Below are 21,528 nucleotides of genomic sequence, written 5' to 3'. Positions count from 1 at the left end.
GAACTGCAGCCCAACAATCCTTCCAAGTATTCTAGATGGGTTCTTTCCTTGGATCTATCGAGAGGTTAGCCTGGGATAATAGACCTGACGTCCTCAACTCTCACCCACCCTGATGACTTCCAGCCCTCCCCTGAATGCCACTCATGGAGCCAGCTACCAACTCAGTGTTTCCACTTGGCTGCCTAATGGCATCTCGCACTTAACAGGTGCACAGCTGAGCGAGCACCTGAGTCCCTCCTGGCCTCCCATACCCAGAGCCTTCACCTCAGGGCGTGGAGCCGCATTCTTCCCTGACCACTCTTCACACACCACTTCCAATCCCTTGGCAAATCTTGTCAGTTTAACTTTAAGATACACCCACCATTTCTGATATTTTTCTTTTCTTTGTTTTGTTTTGTTTTTTGTTTTTTGTGGGTTTTTTGAGACAGGGTCTCACTGGAGTTATGTGATGCAATCATAGCTCACTGCAGCCTTGACCTCCTGGGCACAAGTGATCCTCCTCCCTTAGCTTCCCAAGTAGCTGGTACCAGAGGCACACACCACCATGCCTGGCTAATTTTTTTTATTGTTAATTTTTTGTAGAGACGGGGTCTCCCTATGTTGCCCAGGCTGGTCTTGAACTCCTGGGCTCAAGCGATCCTCCCACTTTGGTCTCCCAAACTGCTGGGATTACAGGCATGAGCCACCACACCTAGCCCCTGATTATCTCTTACCTCCTCAACTGTCACACACTTAGGCCAAGCCACTATCATTTTTTTGCCTTCTGCCTGGTCTTCCTGCTGCCACATTTCTGATGGAAGTCAATTCTTAACACAGCCTCCAGGATAAGCCTGTTAAACCTAAGTCAGGTGATCTCACTCCTCTGTTTGGCCCACCCCTTCATGGTAAACACTGTTATCATTAGGATGCCCACAAGACCCCACATGCTCCAACCCTGTCTCACTCCTGCCCCTTACCACTCCATGCTGGCCACACTGAACTCCTTAAATACGCTAAGCCCACTCTTGCCTCAGGGCCTTTGCACTGGCTATTCCTGTGCCACCCAATGCTCTTTTCCATTGGTCTCAATTCAAATGTCACCCTCTTGAAGAGGACAGGCCTTCCATAATCACTCCATTAAAGGGCCATACCCCAGGCTGGGCACGGTGGCTCATGCCTGTAATCCCAGCACTTTGGGAGGCTGAGGTGGGTGAATGGCTTGAGACCAGGAGTTTGAGACCAGCCTGGGCAACATGGTGAAACCTTGTCTCTACTAAAAATAAAAAAATTAGCAGGGCATGGTGGCGTGCGCCTATAGTCCCAGCTACTTGGGAGGCTGAGGTGGGAAGACTGATTAAGCCAGGGCAATTGAGTGAGCTGAGATCATACCACTGCACTCCAGCCTGGGTGACACAGCGAGACCCTGTCTCTAAATAAATAAATAAATGGCAATGCCCTTCCTCCTCCACACCCTCTATTCTCATTACCCTGCTTAATTTTTTTCCCTTAGCATTTTTTTTTTTTTTTTTTTTTTTTTGAGACGGAGTCTTTCTCTGTCCCCCAGGCTGGAGTGCAATGGCGTGATCTCGGCTCACCACAACCTCCACCTCCTGGGTTCACGCCATTCTCCTGCCTCAGCCTCCTGAGTAGCTGGGAATACATGCGCCCGCCAACACGCCCGGCTAATTTTTTGTGTTTTTGGTAGAGACGGGGTTTCACCGTGTTAGCCAGGATGGTCTCGATCTCCTGACCTCGTGATCCGCCCGCCTCAGCCTCCCAAAGTGCTGGGATTACAGGCTTGAGCCACCGCGCCCGGCTTCCCTCAGCATTTATTGCCATCTTATGTATATTTATTTGTTTATTCCTGGCCCTCTTCCTCCTCATGCCCAAACTGACTTATCCAAAGTCCACTTTCTACTGGTTCTGCTTTTTATTTCTTTCTTTCTTTTTTTTTTTTTCCCAGACGAAGTCTCACTCTGTCGCCCAAGCTGGAGTGCAGTGGCGCGATCTTGGCTCACTGCAACCTCCACCTCCCGGGTTCACACGATTCTACTGTCTCAGCCTCCCGAGTAGCTGGGACTACAGGCACGTGCCACCATGCCTGGCTAATTTTTTTGTATTTTTAGTAGAGATGGGGTATCACTATCTCTACTAAACTCTACTGGAGTCTGGCCAGGCTGGTCTCAAACTCCTGACCTTGTGATCTGCCCACCTTAGCCTCCCAAAGTGCTGGGATTACAGGCATGAGCCACTGCGCCCGGCCTGCTTTTTAATTTCATAGATTGTTGTTATTTATTGTTTTTGTTATAAGCTGCTTCTAATCCATTATGGAATAAAAAGATACGTAACAAAGGAACCAGATCATTATCATCCAGCTTAAGGCAGAACCATTAATTAGGCCAGTGCTTCTAATATTTTTCTTCCCAGATTGCCAAACAAACAAACAAAAAGGAGCAAATAGACATGCCCTCCCACCCCCTCGAGCTTTAGGAGAGAAGCCTGAAGCTGCCACTAAAAAAGCAAAATGTCCCTGAGACTTTACTTTTCATGGACATTCTACACTATATTTCCTAATATATTTACATGTATTCAGTTATAAAACTTCTCCTCCTTAACCCCACCAATAATGTGCGCTACGTAAAATGCTACTGATGTGGAGTCCCGGGGCTCCCTGTCCACCCTCGACTCAGGGACCTTCACCCATGGTTGGGGGTTGGCCAGGAGGGAGTGGGAACATCCTTTCCTTTGGGCAAGTGAATTGGCTGGAGCTGGGTAGGCCCTCGCCAGAGTCTTGAGTTCTAGTCCCAGCTCTGGCACCTATTACAGTAGCTCGGTGACCTTGGGCAGGTCCCTCCATTGTAGTTTGGCCTGAGTTTCCTAAAAGGTTTGGGGTTTTGTTTGTTTGTCGAGACGGAGTCTCACTCTGTCTCCCAGGCTGGAATGCAGTGGTGCCATCTCGGCTCACTGCAACTTCTGCCTCCTGGGTTCAGGTGATTCTCCTGCCTCAGCCTCCTGAGCAGATAGGATTACAGGCACCCACCACCACCCCCGGCTAACTTTTGTATTTTTAGTAGAGATGGGGTTTCACCATGTTGGCCAGGCTGGTCTTGAACTCCTGACCTCAAGTGATCCACCCACCTCAGCCTCCCAAAGTGCTGGGATTACAGGTGTGAGCCACATGCCTGGCCTCACTGGGGACTTTTAAACTAATTAATTGATTTTTAATTTTTGTGGAGATAGGGGTCTCGCCATATTGCCCAGGCTGGTCTCAAACTCCTAAGCTCAAGTGATCCTCCTGCCTCAGCCTCCCAAAGCACTGGGATTGCAGGCATGAGCCACCACGCCTGGCCTAGAGGCACTAATCCCATTCACAAAAGCTCTACTCTCATGACTTAATTACCTCCTCAAAGGCCCCACCTCCTAACATTATCACCTTGGGGATTTTAACATAAATGTGGGGGGGACACAAACATTCAGACCATAGCAGCTACTAAAACAGGCTGTGAATTCTGCTTCTAAGAAGTTGGCCTGCAGATATCCCAACAAATGAGCATCATGTCAGCGCAGCATTGTTTGCTGGAAATAGTCTCAATTTCTCTAAATAGAAAACCAGTCATAAGTTAGGATAAGACATACAATGGAACACTCTACAGCCACGAAAACAAATGAGGAAGTTCTTTATGTATCAGCAGTGACCTCCAAGAGATAGTAAGTGGGGAAAGAAGCAAGTGCAGAAGGGCTTATGCAGTATGCTACCATTCGTGTAAAAAAAGGGAAAAATGTGTCCGTATTTGCTGGATATGCACAGACTACCTCTAGAGGATGCTTCAGAAACTGGTGTCACCAGTTGCATGTTTCAAGGGAACGTGGAATCTCAGAACAGCTTTTGCTGTTTATGGAAGTCTCCATCTCCTTTAGTCTGGAGAGAGGCAATACCCCCCTAGCTCATCCAAGAAAGGAGTCCACTCTGCTGCTCTCCAGATGCAATGGGTAGACACGTGGTTAGGAGAGAGCAGGGCAGGGTCATGCCATGTAGTGGCTTGGTGACCTCACACAAGGTACTTAGCCTCTAAGCCTCTGTTTCCTCTTCTTTTAAACAGCAAAAATAATACTACTATTAATAAATGAGGCCAGGCACAGTAGCTCATGCCTGTAATCCCAGCACTTCGGGAGGCTGAGGCAGGTGGATCACCTGAGGTCAGGAGTTCGAGACCAGCCTGGCCAACACGGTAAAACCCCATCTCTACTAAAAATACAAAAATCAGCCGAGTGCGATGGCATGTGCCTGTAATCCCAGCTACTCGGGAGGCTGAGGCATGAGAATCGCTTGAACCCAGCAGGCGGAGGTTGCAGGGAGCCGAGATCGCACCACTGCCCTCCAGCCTGGTGACAGAGCGAGACTCCAGCCTGGGTGACAGAGTGAGATTCCGTCTCAAAAAAATAATAAAAATAAATAAATAAATAAGTTGATACATGTGTAAGTGGGGATAATAATTTTCCCAACCTCATTAGGATATCATCAGGACGAACAGTTAATTTATGTGAAGTGCTTAGCACCGTGCTTGGCATATAGGAAGTGCTCAGCAAATGAATTTGTTCCAAATACGCCGTGTTTTCTCCTCTGCACTTCTGACCCCTATGGAATCAAAATGGAAATTCCTCAGCGAGGCCAACGAAGCCCTTAGGGTGCATCTTTAACCTTCACTGCCACGCTCAGCCCTTGCCACTCCCTTGTATCCTGTGTCCTCTGTTCACTCTGCCTAGAATGTCCTTCCTTCCTTTGCTTGTCTTGGTCAAAGTCCAGCTTAAATGTCACCAGCCCTGGGATGCTCTTCCTGAAGTCCCAGCCCAGAAAGAGTTTGTGTTCCCTCCTCTGTGATTGCAGAGTCCCTGGGTGCCCCTCTGTGGGGCACCATCACACAGAACGGTGACTATGTTCCCAGTTCCAGCTGATACACACACACTTGTTTGTTACAATAGAAGGAATCAGTGGGGGGAGAAAAAACTCAACTCCAACTCAAATAAAACCGCAATAAGACACAGCTTTCTATCTATCAGAGTAGCAAAGTTCAAGGAGTTCTACACTGCGGTGGCAAGGAGGCAGGCACTAGTGCAGGAGAGCCAACTGGTACACATTCTGAGACCTGGACGACAGCTGTCCACATTCAGTGGACACCCATGACAAAACAGCACAGACAGAAAGCTGCTCGCTGCATCAGTGCTTGAAAGAACAGAGGGCTGGAAACCACCTAAATGCCCATCAGCTGGGGGCTGGAAAATAAGTGATGGTAGAACTATACAACAACCATGCAGCCATGAAACAGAGAAGCTCTTTATTATTCACATGGAACATCACCAAAAAATACACTGAGAAGTAGAAAATATAAGTATTTGCATTTGATGGACAGAATATTTCTGGAAGAATAAATAAGGTCGTATTAACGGTAACATAATAGCAACTGCCAGGGACGAGGTCTCAGCCTCTGGGAAACAGGGGAGGAGGAAGATATTTTGTTATCACTTATATCTTTTTCTGTCTTTTAAATTTTATTTTTAATTTGTCCCCACCAGCCCGGGTAATTTTTTGTATTTTAGTAGAGCGGGTACCGTGGTCTCGATCCCCTGACCTCATGATCCGCCCGCCTCGGACAAGCGTGAGCCACCGCGCCCGGCCATAAATTTTATACTGTATACATATATTATCTCTTCAAAATTAAGTAACTTTTTAACAAAGGAGAAAAAGCAAAGCTAGTAATCAAATGGAGATGAGGTAGGCCACAAGCTCCAAGAGGAGGAAAAATACCTTGAATTTTTTTCCAGGAGCGCCAGGGTCCATGGCAAAGCTCTACCCTGGGCCGGCTGCCCCCCCACTTGCACCTGGGCACGGGAAGTTGACGTTCGCAGAATTAAGAACTTTTTTCAGTATACGCCTAAGTAAAACAGAAGAATGAGAAACCCACTATCAATAGCTGAGGAAAACTCGTAAATGAATGCATCACAAAGTTCCAAAGAAATAGAATGTGTGGCCCCAGGACTCTTTCGTATTATGGCAAAAACTGACAAGACTCAGGGGGTTCTTCTTGTACCCACAAAGCTACTTGTAAGAGTCTCCGAAGCCCCTGACTATTTATTATTTACTTAGTATATGAATTTATGTACAATATATAATTTTAATCATAGTATACACATTATTTTTACATCCTGATATTTTCATTTAATATATAATTGACATTTTTCCATTTCATTAAGTACTCTTCCAAAACATAATTTTTAACGGTTCCACATTATTGAAACTTATGGATATGTAATCGTTTATTAATAATTATCCATTGTTGGGGGCTGGGCGCGGTGGCGCATGCTTGTAATCCCAGCAATTTGGGAGGTCAAGGCCAGCAGATCACTTGAGGTCAAGAGTTCAAGACCAGCCTGGCCAACATGGCAAAACCCCATCTCTACTAAAAAATACAAAAATTCACCGGGTGTGGTGGCAGGTGTCTGTAATCCCAGCTACTCGGGAGGCTAAGGCAGAAGAATCGCTTGAATCCAGGAGACAGAGGTTGCAGTGAGCTGAGATTGTCCCACTGCATTCTGGCCTGGGTAACAGAGCGAGACTCTGTCTCAAAAAACAAACAAACAAAATAATTCTCCATTGCGGGACATTTAGCTAATTTCCAGTCTTTTGCTCTTATAAATAAAGCTATGATGCACATCTTTGTTTATAAATCTTGCTTTTTTCAACTTTTATTTTAGATATGGGGGATACATGTACAGGTTGGCTACATGGGCATATTGCACCCAGGTAGTGAGCATAGTACCCAATAGGTAGGTTTTCGACCGAGGCCCTTCCCTCCCTCCCTCCCTCCCTCCCTCCCTCCTCTCGTGGTCCGCAGTGTCTACTGTTCCCATGTTTATGTCCATGGGTGCTCAATGTTTAGCTCCCACTTACAAGTGACAGAACATGCAGTATTTGGTTTTCTGGGTTCCTGTGTTAATTTGCTGAGGATTATGGCCTCTAGTTTCATCCATGTTGCTGGAAAGGACAGGATTCTAATCTTTTTTATGGCTATGCACTGACTGGCTATTTAAGAGCCTCCGAAGATCATCAATAACTCACTGGGTAAAGGAGCTGGCGCCAGGCCCTTTCCAACCCAGGACCCCAGATGACCACGATGGGAAAGACCCTCCAGAGAAACCTACAGGAGGACCCACCAGTTCCAGTGACGTGACTCCTTCCGGGGGGCAACCCTGATTCGGAGCTGGCATTCCCAAACTGAACCTGCCTAGGGGGAGGGACAATCTGAGGGCCAGTGCTGCTGAGGGAGTCTCTGCTGGCTTTACAAGGGAAAAGGCTGGTTTCAGCTGACACCACACCAGCCTCAAAATAGATGTTACAAGAGGGACTTGGAAGCCTCAGGAACTGTGCTGGGGCACCCCAGACACCCCAGTTCAGTGGCTGAGTCCCCACAGGCTGGGTGAGACAACACCCCCCTTATCTGCCCTCCCACCTTCCCCCAGGCCGTCTCCGCCCTCCCGCTCCTTACCTCTTCCTGAAGCTTCACTTGCTAACCCTACCCCATTCGGAACTTGGCACACGCTTCAGCCCTTAAGTCCTTTTTTTTTTTTTTTTTTTTTAGACGGAGTCTCACATTGCTGCTTGGGCTGGAGTACAGTGGTGCGATCTCAGCTCGCTACAACCTCTGCCTTCTGGGTTCAAGCGATTCTCCTCTCTCAACCTCCGGAGTAGCTGGGATTACAGGCACCCGCTACCACGCCCGGCTAATTTTTTTGTATTTTTAGTAGAGACCAGGTTTCACTATGTTGGCCAGGCTGGTCTCGAACTCCTGACCTCTTGATCCACCCGCCTAAGCCTCCCAAAGTGCTGGGATTACAGGCATGAGCCACTGTGTCCGGCCTCAGTACTTAAGTCCTAAAGTCCAACCTTCCAATGACAGTTGTTCTCCTCTGTCTTGGTGGAGTTAAAACAGGTTCCTGTGTGTTTGCCTGTCTCCCTGACTACACTGCTAACTCCCCGGGGGAGAGGAGTCATCTGCGGGTTTATATTTCCTCCCTCTCCCTTGGTACAGGCTCAGGCTATGGTTAGGAGTCACACTTGGCCTTGCTGACAGGCTGGCCGGCTCTCTTGGGGCCAAGACTAACCTCCCCCGGGTCTTAGCGTGGCTAGCTATCCCCTTACTGAATCGTGTTTGGCAAATGCCAAACTACGTGGACCTGACTGTAAGAGAAATACTATCCCCTATACCTGCTCCAGCCAGAATGATCCTACTCAGCTTCCGTCACTCCCTTGCTACCTGTCTCCATCTGAATAACATCAAGCCCATAAGGCTTTGCAGGTGCCGCCCAGCTCCTCCCCGACCCCTGCCCCACTCCTCTCCTGCTCCCCCTGCTCCAGTCACCCAGCCTCCTGTGGCGAAGTCACACACACTCCTGCCTCAGAGCAGTATGCCTGCTGTCCCCTTTCCCTGGAATACTTCTCCATGTGGCCAGCCCCTCAATGCATTCAGGGCTCTGTTCAGAGAGAAATTTCCTTCCCACCCCTCCTAAAACAGCAACCCCTGCAGCGAGTGCTCCTTCCCCTGCTGCCCTATTGTGTGGCAATCACTTCTTTCATCCGCCCCTCCAGATGCACCCTCCTAGGCCCTGGCAGGCTGGCGCTGGTATGGCCCACATCAGCAGGCCCCATCCCCCACTGGCTTCCATTCAGCAGAGAGCAGGCAGGACAGTGTGGGAGGAGGGAGGGAGAGTGAGGTGAGGGTACTGATTTCCCGGGTTGGCTCCTTCCCTGCAGGGCTCTGGGTGCTGGCAGGGCTCCTGGACCTGAGGCGGCTCTTGCAGAAGCCTCTCCCATGGGCCTCTCCCCAGGTTCCAGCTGCTCCTCCCCTTCCCTGTTCCCAGCCCAGGTGCTCCACCAACCCTTGTGCTTCCCCTGGACCTTGCCTGCACCTTTGGAAGTAATCCCTTCATTAAACCTTCCTCAACATCCAACCCGGGTACCCAGGTCACTTTCCTTCCAGGACCCTAAATTCACCATCTGACATGACAGGTCTGTTTGAGAGAAGAGAGACAGACCCTCTCATATTGTTTTATATTGTTTTATACTCAGAAAAGGAAAAATAAGTGAAACTAAAGGCAGGTAGCCCGGCGCCTAGGAACCAGACCCAAAACCAAGAAACCAGACCCGAAACCAGGCCTGGGCCTGCCTGACCTAAGCCTGGTAGTTAAAGATCGACCCCTGACCTAACTGTTATGTTACCTATAGATTCCAGACATTGTATGGAAGAGCATTGTAAAAATCCCTGTCCTGTTCTGTTTCGTTCTGATTACCGGTGCATGCAGCCCCCAGTCACGTACCCCCTGCTTGCTCAATCGATCAGGACCCTCTCACGCGGATCCCCTTAGAGTTGTGAGCCCTTAAAAGGGACAGGAATTGCTCACTTGGGGAGCTCGGCTCTTGAGACAGGAGTGTTGCCGATGCTCCCGGCCGAATAAACCTCTTCCTTCTTTAACTCGGTGTCTGAGGAGTTTTGTCTGTGGCTCGTCCTGCTACATGCTGTTGGTGAGCTGTCTGTCCCCCACCTAGCCCACAAGCTCACAGGAGGGGAAACCTTGTTTTAGTCACTGCTGTATCCCAACATCTGTATCAGCACTGTGTGTAGCAGAAGCTCAATAAGTGTTTGTTGAATGTTAGAGCTGGAAGCCATGGCTCATGCCTGTAATCCCAGCACTTCGGGAGGCTGAGACGGGCAGATCACTTGAGGTCAGGAGTTTGAGGCCAGCCTGGCCAACATGGGGAAACCCTATCTCTATTAAAAATACAAACATTAGCTGGGAGTGGCAGTGCACATCTGTAATCCCAGCTACTCAGGAGGCTGAGGCAGAAGAATCACTTGAACCTCAGAGGCGGAGGTTGCAATGAGCTGAGATTATACTACTGCATTCCAGCCTGGGTGACAAAGACACTGTCTCAAAAAAAAAAATTGTTTAATGAGTGACTGAACAAGGGGAGGATCAATGTAATCTGGAGAGGCTGGAGAGGCTACAGAGGCTGGAAAGTCAGGCAAGATTTTAGGAGGTGATGGGGAGGAAGAGCTCTAACAAAGGCAGGGGATACGGCAGTGATGAGAATGGCCTCCTCTCAGGGTGTGAAGACCCTCGCTTATGTCCTTCTTAGCACCCCTCCACTGTCTATCATAATTTTGGGTTTGTTTTCTTTGTATGTCTTCCCACTGGAATGAATTCCCTGCAGGCAGGACCCACGTCTGTCTTGTTCGTCATGGTATCTTCAGAGCTGGCACAGCGCCTGGCATGCCCAGATTGATAGACTGATATTTAATAAATGAAAAGAAAAATGAATTATCCAAAAGAAACAATGAATTAGCAGAGGACCTCAGAAGCCTGGTCGGGCCATTTGGACTTGGAGTGAAAAGCAGGAGGGAGGAACTGCAGGTTCTACTGCAGGGGAGAGAAGACAAGGCCAGGGCTTGTGGGAAGACGGCCCTGGCAGGGATGGAGGCTGGGGAAGAGCAGGGTACCTGCTCAGCCACGTGGGGAGGCAGTATCAGACTGGCCAGGAAGAAAGAGGGGGCACAATTCAGTGACCATCTTGTCACTGATTTCAGTGTCTTGGTCCAGGGGACCGAGCGGGGGACTGGGGAAAATGAGATCGTGCCATCCAGCCTGAGGTCCCAGGCCAAGGTAAGCACTCGAGGGTTGGCTGCCATTATCCTCACTGTTTCTAACCTCTGTCTGAAGTGGGAAAGCTTTGGAGTGGAAGTGGTTTTTGGGAAAAGGGAGATCGACTCTGGCTATGTTGAAATCAAAGTATCACCAGACAACTGGATGCCGAGGCGTCCTGGAGAGATGATGGCTGGAGGTGGAGAAGCAGACAAGCCATCTCCATGCATACACAAAGGTGGAGTGTTTGTGACCATCCACGGCTGAGAGGACTGGAGGGAAGAGCCAGGAAAGAAAAGGAAGACCAAGAATAACAAGGAAAGTGGGGCAGTGTCATGGAAGTCAAAGGAACAATGTGGAAGAAGGAAGGGGCAGCCAGCACAGTCACACGCCAGAAGCAAAAGAAGCGGGCTGGACCCCACTGAGGGGCCCCCATTCTGGAGGAGCACCTACCTGCTGGCCTCTGGGACGGGCTGGGAGAGCTAATGGTGCAAGTCAGGGGGTGCATTGTTAGCAGAGGGCTTGCTGCCTGTCCCAGCAAGACATTCCTGGGCATACACACTCAAACCTCATTTATGACAGAGACTGCCAACTGCCCCACAAATCCACTTTTTCCTTCTTCCCATGGTGACAAAGCTCCCAAATTTTACCTAGACAGAGCCACCTAGGTAAAGACCGCATTTCCTTGCTTCCCTCGCAGCCAGGTGGGGTCGTATGATTAGGAGGGTGTAGCTTCCAGGTCCTGCTTAGGACGAAGGTGAAAGCTTGCCCTTATACACCTCCCTTCTTCCCCAAGGCTGGAATCTGGGCCCAGCAGATGGGGTGGCCACCATACTGCGTCATGCAAGCAGCACCCAAAGTGACAGAGGAGCCAAGAGGCAGAAGGGACCTTGACACCACCAAGTCACCCAGCCGGCCTGGACCACTCACCCAGCTTTCACAGAAGCCATATGCCTCTGACTTAAGCCACTTGATTTTGGGGACTTTTTGTTACTGCAGCCTAACTCATATGGGAACACAAGATTTAATCCAGCAGAAATGCCACCTTAGATCAGACCAAAAGTTGCTCAGCTCATCTCTGCTAGGGGTCCCAGGGGTAGTGAGAGAGGTCACCAGCATCTCCTTTGACAAGATCCTCACTCTTCACCTGCCAGGAAATCCTTAGTCTCCTTAACACTGTTACAAAGCCATCATTCATAAACAGATCAAAGCCCTTCATAAGGCTGGGCAAAGTGGCTCACAACTGCGATCCCAGCACTTCAGCGGGCTGAGGCGGTATGATCCCTTGAGGCCAGGAGTTAAAGACCAGCCCTGCTACATAGGGAGACCCCATCCCTACAAAAAACTTAAAATTAGCTGGGCATGGTGCTGTGTACCTGTAATCCCAGCTACCTGGAAGGCTCAGGTGGGAGGATCGCTTGAGCCCAGGAGTTCTAGGTTACAGTGAGCTATGATAGTGCCTCTATACTCCAGGGTCCTGGAGAGCAGGACCCTGTCTCTAAAAAAAAAAAAAAAATCCTTAATGAAAGCTTTTTTCTCCCTATCTACTTAATCAAGGAATGAACATGAGCTGTGATCAGTGCCCTCAGCCTGCCTCACATCATCCCCCCCCCTTTTTTTTTGAGATGGAGTCTCGCTCTGTCGCCCAGGCTGGAGTGCAGTGGCGCAACCTCGGCTCACTGCAACCTCCACCTCCCGGGTTCAAGCGATTCTCCTGCCTCAGTCTCCCAAGTAGCTGGGACTACAGGCGTGCACCACCACGCCTGGCTAATTTTTGTATTTTTAGTAGAGACGGGGTTTTACCATGTTGGCCAGGCTGGTCTCCAACTCCTGACCTCATGATCCGCCCTCCTCGGCCTCCCAAAGTGCTAGGATTACAGGGGTGAGCCACCGTGCCCAGCCACATCACCTCTCTTAACTGGTCCCATTTCTAGCTTCCTTTCTCCTCACACCTACAGGCCAGTTGAATGCACGGGTGGGTGGTGCACACGTCAGAGCTCGGTGCCACTAAGCCTCAAAACACGAACAGTTGTGAGGCAACAGCGTCAATCAGCTCTGGAGCAGAATGCCTGGGTGCAGACTGCAGCTGAGCTACTCAGCAGCCAGGTGGGCTGACTTGTTACTGACCTCTCCAGGCCTCCATGTCCTCGACTGCAAACAGGAACGGTGAAAACATTTGCTTTCAGGGTAATTGTGAGGATCAAATGAGTCCCTATGTGTAAAACACTTAGAACAGTGACTGACAAGAGTTCAGCTCTCCATTAGTATTAGCTTTTATATGTATTTTTTCAGATTGTCATGAGGCAAGCAAGCTTTTATAATTTTTTATTTTATTTATTTATTTATTTTTGAGACAGAGTCTTGCTCTGTCGCCCAGGCTGGAGTGCAGTGGCCAATCTCGGCTCACTGCAATCTTCACCTCCCGGGTTCACGCCATTCTCCTGCCTCAGCCTCCCGAGTAGCTGGGACTACAGGCGCCCGCCACCACGCCCGGCTAATTTTTTGTATTTTTTTTAGTAGAGACCGGGTTTCACAGTGTTAGCCAGGATGGTCTCGATGTCCTGACCTCGTGATCCACCCGCCTCGGCCTCCCAAAGTGCTGGGATTACAGGCATGAGCCACCGCACCCGGCCAGCTTTTATAATTTTATTTATTTTTTGAGACGGAGTTTCACTCTTGTTGCCCAGGCTGGAGTGCAATGGCGCGATCTCGGCTCACCGCAACCTCCACCACCTGGGTTCAAGCGATTCTCCTGCCTCAGCCTCCCAAGTAGCTGAGATTACAGGCATGCACAACCACACCCTGCTAATTTTGTATTTTCAGTAGAGATGGGGTTTCTTCGTGTTGGTCAGGCTGGTCTTGAACTCTCAACCTCAGGTGATCCGCCCACCTCAGCCTCCCAAAGTGCTGGGATTACAGGCGTGAGCCACTGAGCCCAGCCGCTTTTATAATTTTAAAAGCAACGGAAAGAAAAGAAAGGTCTGGTAATAGAATAACACTCATGTATAAAGCATGGCCATACTTTATTTTAATGGTAAAGACATTCCATGAAATCCCCTCAACAAGGTATCCTAATGATCCCGTTCTGTAGAACTGATTTGGAAGTTTAGTGATTTGCCCCAGATCCACAGGTGGTTAAGTGGTGGACAATGCATACAAATGTCACCAAGCCTTATTTTACTGAGCCACATGAATAGAAGTAGAGTGACTTCAAGATGCCAGAAAAACAAAGCTCAGGTTCATCTTTTTTTTTTTTTTCTGGAGACGGAGTCTTGCTCTGTCACTCAGGCTGGAGTGCGGTGGTGCGATCTTGGCTCACTGCAACCTCTGCCTACTGGGTTCAAGCAATTCTCTGCCTCAGCCTCCCGAGTAGCTGGGATTACAGGCACCCACCACCACGCCCAGCTAATTTTTGTAATTTTAGTAGAGACGGGGTTTCACCACATTGGCCAGGCTGGTCTTGAACTCCTGACTTCATGATCTACCCGCCTCGGCCTCCCAAAGTGCTGGGATTACAGGCGTGAGCCACCGCGCCCGGCCCCACTCAGGTACATCTTTCACACTTGTTTCCCTGAAAGCCAGCCAGTGTTGCTACTGGTCTCTCAGAATAACCCCGCCAATCACCACTTAACTGCCTCCTGGTCAGAAACAGAGGAAAGGGGCTTGCTGAGAATCCTCACTCCAAAGCCAGAACTGGGGCTGTGATGCAGAGGGGAAGGTTAGACATTAAGAAAATGCAAATCAATATAAGATATTACAACACACCCATCAGAATGGCTAAAATAAAAAATAATACTGAATACTTGAGAGGATGTAGAGACACTGGATCACTCAACATCGCTAGGGAGAATTTAAAAAATGGTACAGCCGGCTGGGCACAGTGGCTCCTGCCTGTAATCCCATCACTTTGGGGGGCCGAGGTGGGTGGATCATTCAAGGTCAGGAGTTCAAGACCACCCTGGACAACATGGTGAAACCCCGCCTCTACTAAAAATACAAAAATTAGCCAGGCGTGGTGGCATGCATCTGTAGTCCCAGCTACTCGGGAGGTTGAGGCAGAATCACTTGAACCGGGAGGTTGAGGTTGCAGTGAGCCAAGATTACACCACTGCACTCCAGCCTGGCAACAGAGTGAGGCTGTCTAAAACAAAACAAAATATATATATATATATATATATACACACACACACACACACACACACACACACACACATATACACATATATATAGTACACCGGCTTTGGGAAATGGTTTTGTCAGTTTCTTACAAAATTAAATACGCAATTACCATAGGACCCAGCAATTGCATTCTTAGGTATTTATTGCAGAGAAACTAAAACTTTTGTTTACACAAAAAACCTGTACACAGTGTTATAGCAGCTTTATTCAGAGTAGCCCCAAATTGGAAACAGCCCAGATGTCTCTCAATGCGTGAATGGTTAAGGAAACTGTGTTAAACTATGGTGCATCCATGCTACTCAGCAATAAAAAGAAAGGAACTACTGATACACAAAACCACCTAGATGGATCTCAAGAGAATTATGCAGAACTGAAAAAGCCAATGTCAAAAAGTCTCATACTTGGCCAGGTGCGGTGGGTCATGCCTGTAATCCTAGCACTTTGGGAGGCTGAGGTGGGCAGATCACTTGAGGTCAGGAGTTGGAGACCAACCTGGCCAACATGGTGAAACCCCATCTCTACTAAAAATACAAAAGTTAGCTGGGTGTGGTGGCACATGCCTGTAATCCCAGCTACTTGGGAGGCTGAGGCAGGAGAATCTCTTGAACCCAGGAGGTAGAGGAGTTGCAGTGAGCCAGGATCACTCTACTGCACTCCATCCAGCCTAGGCGATAGAGCAAGACTCTGTCTCAAAAATAAAAAGAAAAAAGTCACATACTTTATGATTCAATTTATAACATTCTTTCAGTAACATTAGAGATAGAGAACAGAGTAGTGGCTGCCAGGAGAGAAGTAGAAGAGCAGAGAGGTGGATGTGACTGCAAACAGACAGCACGAGGGAGAACTGTACTGACGCAGTGGTTCTGTGTCTCCACCATTTGTGTGGTGGTGGTTACACAAATCTACACGATGCAACTGCACAGAACAACACACACATAACACACACACGTGCACATGGTGAAAACTAAATAAGCTCTATGGATTGTACTAATATACAATCCACATTGTACACTGAAACTGAATGCAAGGGTTTTGATACTGCACTACAGTTATACAAGATGCTACCACTGGGAGAAAGTGGGTGATGGGTACACAGGATCTCTCTCAACATTTTTTGCAACATCTTGTGAATCTATAATTATTCCAAAATTAAAATTTAAAGAAAGATCAATCAGAGATATGTATAGACACTTTTAGATTAAATGACACAGGTCTGGGGTTTGCATTTAAAAATACTCCATAAGAGCCAGGAGTGGTGGCTCACGCATGTAACCTCAGCACTTTAGGAGGCTGAGGCAGGTGATCACCTGAGGTCAGGAGTTGGAGACCAGTCTGGCCAACATGGTGAAACCCCATCTCTACTAAAAATACAAAAAATTAGGCCAGGTGTGGTGGCTCATGCCTGTAATCCCAGCACTTTGGGAGGCCGAGGCGGGCGATCATGAGGTCAGGAGATTGAGACCATCCTGGCTAACGCGGTGAAACTCCGTCTCTACTGAAAAATACAAAAAATTAGCCAGGCGTGGTGGCAGGGGCCTGTAGTCCCAGCTACTTAGGAGGCTGAGGCAGGAGAATGGCGTGAACCCGGGAGGCGGAGCTTACAGTGAGCCGAGATTGCACCACCACAATCTTGACAATCCACTGCAATCCAGCCTGGGCAACAGAGCGAGACTCCATCTCCAAAAAAAAAAAAAAAAAAAAATTAGCCAGGCGTGGTGGTAGGTACCTATAATCCCAGCTACTCAGGAAGCTGAGGCAGGAGAATCATTTGAACCCAGGAGGCGGAGGTTGCAGTGAGCCAAGATTGCACCATTGCACTCCAGCCTGGGCAACAAGAGTGAAACTCTGTCACACACACACACACACACACACACTACTCCAGGAGGAAAGAAAATAAAGGACAAAAAGTCGGAGAAACAGATGAAACAGAATCAACAAGCTATTGATAAGTGTGGAAGCTTGGTGAGGCATATACAGGCGTTCATATATTTTGCTAATTTTGTATTTGAAAATTTCCAAAATAAAAGTTTTACCAAGTTCCCAGGTGTGCTTAGGCCAACACAAGGGCTAAGCCTGACTTATTTGTCCACATTGCTGTTAACTTTTGAACACAAATTAAGTTCAAAGCTTACAGTTCTATTTATTTACAAAGTTTTTATTATGAATTTTTATTGAGATTTTCATAAACATTTTTAATCTGCGTGTTTACTACTTTTTGCCTCTAAGAAGTCCCATAAAGTTATAAAAAATAGAAATTTATAAATACACATTGAGAATTATGCATTTTTATACAGGGTCAATGTTTCAAGTTGTCTAACCCTTTCCCTGTCTCCCCTCAGAACAAAATTATGAGTACAGCCTCTGAGGCCGGGTGCGGTGACTCAGGCCTGTAATCCCACCCCCACTGGGAGGCCGAGGAGGCCTGTAATCCCACCCCCACTGGGAGGCTGAGGTGGGTGATCACCTGAGGTCAGGTATTGGAGACCACCCTGGCCAACCTGGTGAAACCCCGTCTCTACCAAAAATACAAAAAAAATTAGCCGAGAGTTGTGGTAGGTGCCTGTAATCCCAGCTACTCAGGAGGCTGAGGCAGGAGAATCCCTTGAACCCAGGAGGTGGAGGTTGCAGTGAGCCGAGATCACGCCATTGCACTCCAGCCTGGGCGATAAGAGTGAGATGCTGTCTCAAAAAAAAAAAGAAAAGAAAAGAAAAAAAAGAGTATAGCCTCTGAAATCTCAACAGCAGAAATAGCAGCCCTTTTCCAAATCCCACCTATAACTCAGCACATCTGCATTCAACAGGCGCTTACACTGGATAATAACAACAAATGGAAGCTGCAGAAACACTGACTGGGATGACACCTCCCAAGAGCAGTGAGAACAGCTGGGATTGGCCACAGCTTGAATGTGGGGCTGTGTTCATAAACTTACCAGGCCAAGAATCGCTAAGAACTGAATCACAAACCCTGAGAAGGCCACATAGGCCAGTCTAACTGCTTCGATCTAGGAGAGTTTCAGGTTACTACAAACCTGAAAACCTCCTATTTAGTCCAGTCAGGGAATCCAATTTATTTTTACTAGCGTCCCCTCTTCAGTTCCTGACAAGCAGCTCTTTCCTTACACAGCACAGTGAGGCCAGAAGAACATGGAGCCTGCTGTCAAGTCCCCAAGTTTTTCAAGTTTCCAGATTCACCAAGGGAATGGAAGACTAAGAGATGGGCTGGGCACCGTGGCTCACGCCTGTAATCCCAACACTTTGGAAGGCCAAGGCGGGTGGATCACTTGAGGCCAGGAGTTCAAGACCAGCCTGGGCAACATAGCAAAATCCCATGTCTACTAAAAATACAAAAAAAAAAAAAAAAAAAAAATTAGCCAGGCATGGTGGCAGGCATCTGTAATCCCAGCTACTCTGAGAATTGCTTGAACCCGGGGAGTGGAGGTTGCAGTGAGCCGAGGTAGCGCCACTATACTCCAGCTGGGGCAACACAGCGAGACCCTGTCTCAAAATAAAAGGAGTTGAACTGTGGAAGCCAAAGGGGAATACATGAAGTTAAATATGGACGTTAGGATTCTAACTTGGGAAACAGCTTATTAATCCAGTGTTCACTTCCACGTGTCGTTGCATTTTTCTTCCTTGGATTTAGTTTTAAAAGCTCTTCCTTAGGAGGCCAAAAAAGGTATCAGCATGCCCAGCATCTTCCTTAAAAACTTGTTTTCTGGTTTGTAGGGTATGTTAAGAATGAAGTTGTCCTCCCTACAGGATACAAAGTGGTTGGACAGACTCAGACCTGCTTCTTGGAGAACGCCTCAGCTTGGTTCACTCCTGCCCATCCACCAGCCTTCCAGCTGACCAGCCGTTTCTCAGCTTTCAGAATACAAGATGAGGCCCAGCCCTCAACACCCCATCCCTACCCCACCAAATCCTTTCCTATTGTTTACTTTATCTTTTTTTTTTATTTTTTTGAAACGGAGTCTCGCTCTGTCACCCAGGCTGGAGTGCAGTGGCATGATCTCGGCTCACTGCAACCTCCGCCTCCCAGGTTCAAGTGATTCTCCTGCCTCAGCCTCCCGAGTAGCTGGGATTATAGGCGTGAGCCACCACACCCGGCTAATTTTTGTATTTTTAGTAGAGACGGGGTTTCACTATGTTGGCCAAGCTGGTTTTGAACTCTTGACCTCAAGTGATCCGCCTGCCTTCGCCTCCCAAAGTGCTGGGATTACAGGCATGAGCCACTGCGCCTGGCCCCTCTTTCCTACTGTTTAAACCCCATGGCTCCTCTATAAAGTCCCAGCATAATAGAGCCGACGTTCTTGGCTCTTGTCAGAGAAAACCTCTTCTTCCAGAAGGGGCAAGACTTGGCAGTTCCCAAGCACACATTCCTCAGAGGGGCAATAAATGGTAAATCTCTCAGGAAGAGGGTGCTGCCCCGCTTCAGGGAGCTTTTGTCAAATGCCGACAGGAGGATAGGTGCAGCCCCAACATGTCGTTCTCCTTCACAGTGACGCTCTGCTCAAGACTCCTGACTCCTGCCCGCCCCAATCAAAGCTGTGCTGTGTGGCCTCCTGTTTCCAACACGTTGAGGGAGTACAAAGTCACTTTCCATCAGCTCAACGGAGCACTTGGAGGCCAGATGAGGAGAGAAATAAGAATGAAGTTCTGGGATGAGAAAGTGGTGCCACAAACTGTGAGTCAATAAAAGGGATCCAGATATCCTGAAATACACACTGGACAAACAGTCTTCTTTGTAATAAGCACAGTAGCAAACAGCCCTTTCTTTCCTGTCACTTTCCCTGGTCTCGAGTTTCAAAGGAATCAAATCCTGTGATAATGAACGAAGTCACTGGCTGCTGCTATGCCCCACCACATAGCCCGATTGATTAAGAAAGTCTCTGGCTGGGTGCGGTGGCTCACGCCTGTAATCCCAGCACTTTGGGAGGCTGAGGCGGGTGGATCACTTGAGGTCAGGAGTTCAAGACCAGCCTGGCCAACATGGCGAAACCTTATCTCTACTAAAAATACAAAAATTAGCTGGGCGTGGTGGCTCACACCTGTAATCTCAACACTTTGGGAGGCCAACGCGGGTGGATCACTTGAGGACAGGAGTTCAAGACCAGCCTGGGGAAGATGGCGAAACCCTATCTCTACTAAAAATACAAAAATTAGCCAGCATGGTGGCGCTTGCCTCTAGTCCCAGCTACTCAGGAGGCCGAGGCAGGAGATTCGCTTGGACCTGGGAGGCAGAGACTGCAGTGAGCTGAGATCACGCCACTGCATTCCAGCCTGGGTGATAAGAGTAAGACTCCATCTCAAAAAAAAAAAATTATCATTATTCTGTTCATATCTTCCTCAACCCAAACATCCAGTGAAAATAGGTCATCTTAATAGACGGTTTGCCATGAAAGTCATGTCCGATCACACCCTGCAGCCTCGGCTTGGCCATGAGGAGGTCACCCTCTTCTTCCCTTGAGTGGCTTTAACTCCCCGGGAGGGTGGACTCTGCGCCCCTCTACAAGCCAGGTTTCCTTCTCAGCTCAGGAGAGGGACCTAGAAAGAAGAGGAACCATGGAGCCTCCTGGTGTGGGCCCTGTCTGCTCTCCTTCTAGGGGAAAACAGCTCCAGCGCTGTGAGGGTTGGTCCCTAGACTGCAGGACACTCAACCACTAAGGAACAAGAGCTATGTATGGGAGCCAAGTAAAGACAGGAAAAGGGAGACTATTCCCTCTCACCAGAGTGGCTTTCCCCAAGGCTCAGCCCCACTGAGGAGACTCTTTTCCAAGGAGCAGAGAAGACCACCTCGGTGGGACAGTGAAGGCTCTCTGGACCCCAGCCTCCGACTCACTTCTTCCTGCGGATCTTGGGCTTCTTCACAGGCCGCAGATAAGGGTTATCGATGATGTTCTCCTCCCCATTCCGGCTTCCCGACAAGGAGGGGTTCTGCTGCAGGACAGAGGTGTTCTCCTTCTCGGCTCCAGAATCCTCCTTTGAGCAAAAGCCAAAATAAAGCACAACATCAACACTATAAGGAAAGAGATCATGCCCATAATTGGAATGACCATTAGCATCCTCTAATTAAGAAATTAGAACCTGGGAAGCACCTTCTTTCCAACGTACCTATCTCTGCCCTGTTGAAGCGAGGCCCAGGCAGGGGCTGGCTATGAAGGGAAGGCAAGACTAGCAGCCTTGACCCAAGAGAGCACACAACAGAGTCCAGAGTTTTTAACCTCTGGAGAAGGCAGGGACAGGGGTTAGAAAGAACAGAGACCTGGGAGGGACAGGAATCAAATTCAGATGCCTCAGGGAGGATGCCCAGCCTGGTGGGGAGATGAAGAAGAAAAGTGATTCTGGACACCCCGCAGGACTGGGAGATACAGGATCAGAACACATCATTTGCATAGCACATCTCCTGGCCAAGCTAACCTAAATCAGAACAGATTTCCCCCTCAAATCCTCACATTTCTGATACTTGCAACATGGTACCAACAATCACATCCCAGCATAGGCCAGAAACTTCTCGAGCCTTGAGGGTTCCACTAAGGGAAGCAGAGCCTGCAGGTACCAGCACATGCACATCATTGGTAATGCCTATCTGCAACCTATGAGGCAGGGTTTGTTTGTTTGCCTGTTTGAGATGGAGTCTCCCTGTGTCACCCAGGCTGGAGTGCAGTGGCGTGATCTTGG

At 48.6% G+C, this 21,528-nt stretch overlaps 1 protein-coding gene across 3 annotated transcripts in view; it reads right to left on the bottom strand.

Annotated features, from left to right (window-relative positions):
* Positions 1-5,648: 5,648 nt before the first annotated feature.
* The window catches only part of TAF8 (TATA-box binding protein associated factor 8), a 41,820-nt gene continuing 25,940 nt past the window's right edge, over positions 5,649-21,528 (bottom strand). Inside the window, exons 8-9 of one of the 3 annotated variants that reach the window (XM_032140846.2) lie at positions 20,690-20,829; positions 5,649-5,909 (exon numbers count right to left, since the gene is read on the bottom strand). In XM_032140846.2, the coding sequence (XP_031996737.1) occupies positions 5,825-5,909; positions 20,690-20,829 (225 nt within the window). In that variant the 3' untranslated portion in view covers positions 5,649-5,824. Of the gene's footprint in view, positions 5,910-16,895; positions 17,530-18,910; positions 20,395-20,689; positions 20,830-21,528 lie in introns of those variants that run through there. The other 2 variants (XM_032140848.2, XM_032140847.2) reach the window with 2 other exon arrangements.

This window comes from Hylobates moloch, unplaced genomic scaffold, assembly GCF_009828535.3.
Source record: "Hylobates moloch isolate HMO894 unplaced genomic scaffold, HMol_V3 SCAFFOLD_20, whole genome shotgun sequence".
Lineage (NCBI taxonomy): Eukaryota > Metazoa > Chordata > Mammalia > Primates > Hylobatidae > Hylobates > Hylobates moloch.
The sequence above is the reverse complement of the archived record's forward strand: the minus strand, read 5'-3'. Positions and strand labels throughout refer to the sequence as shown.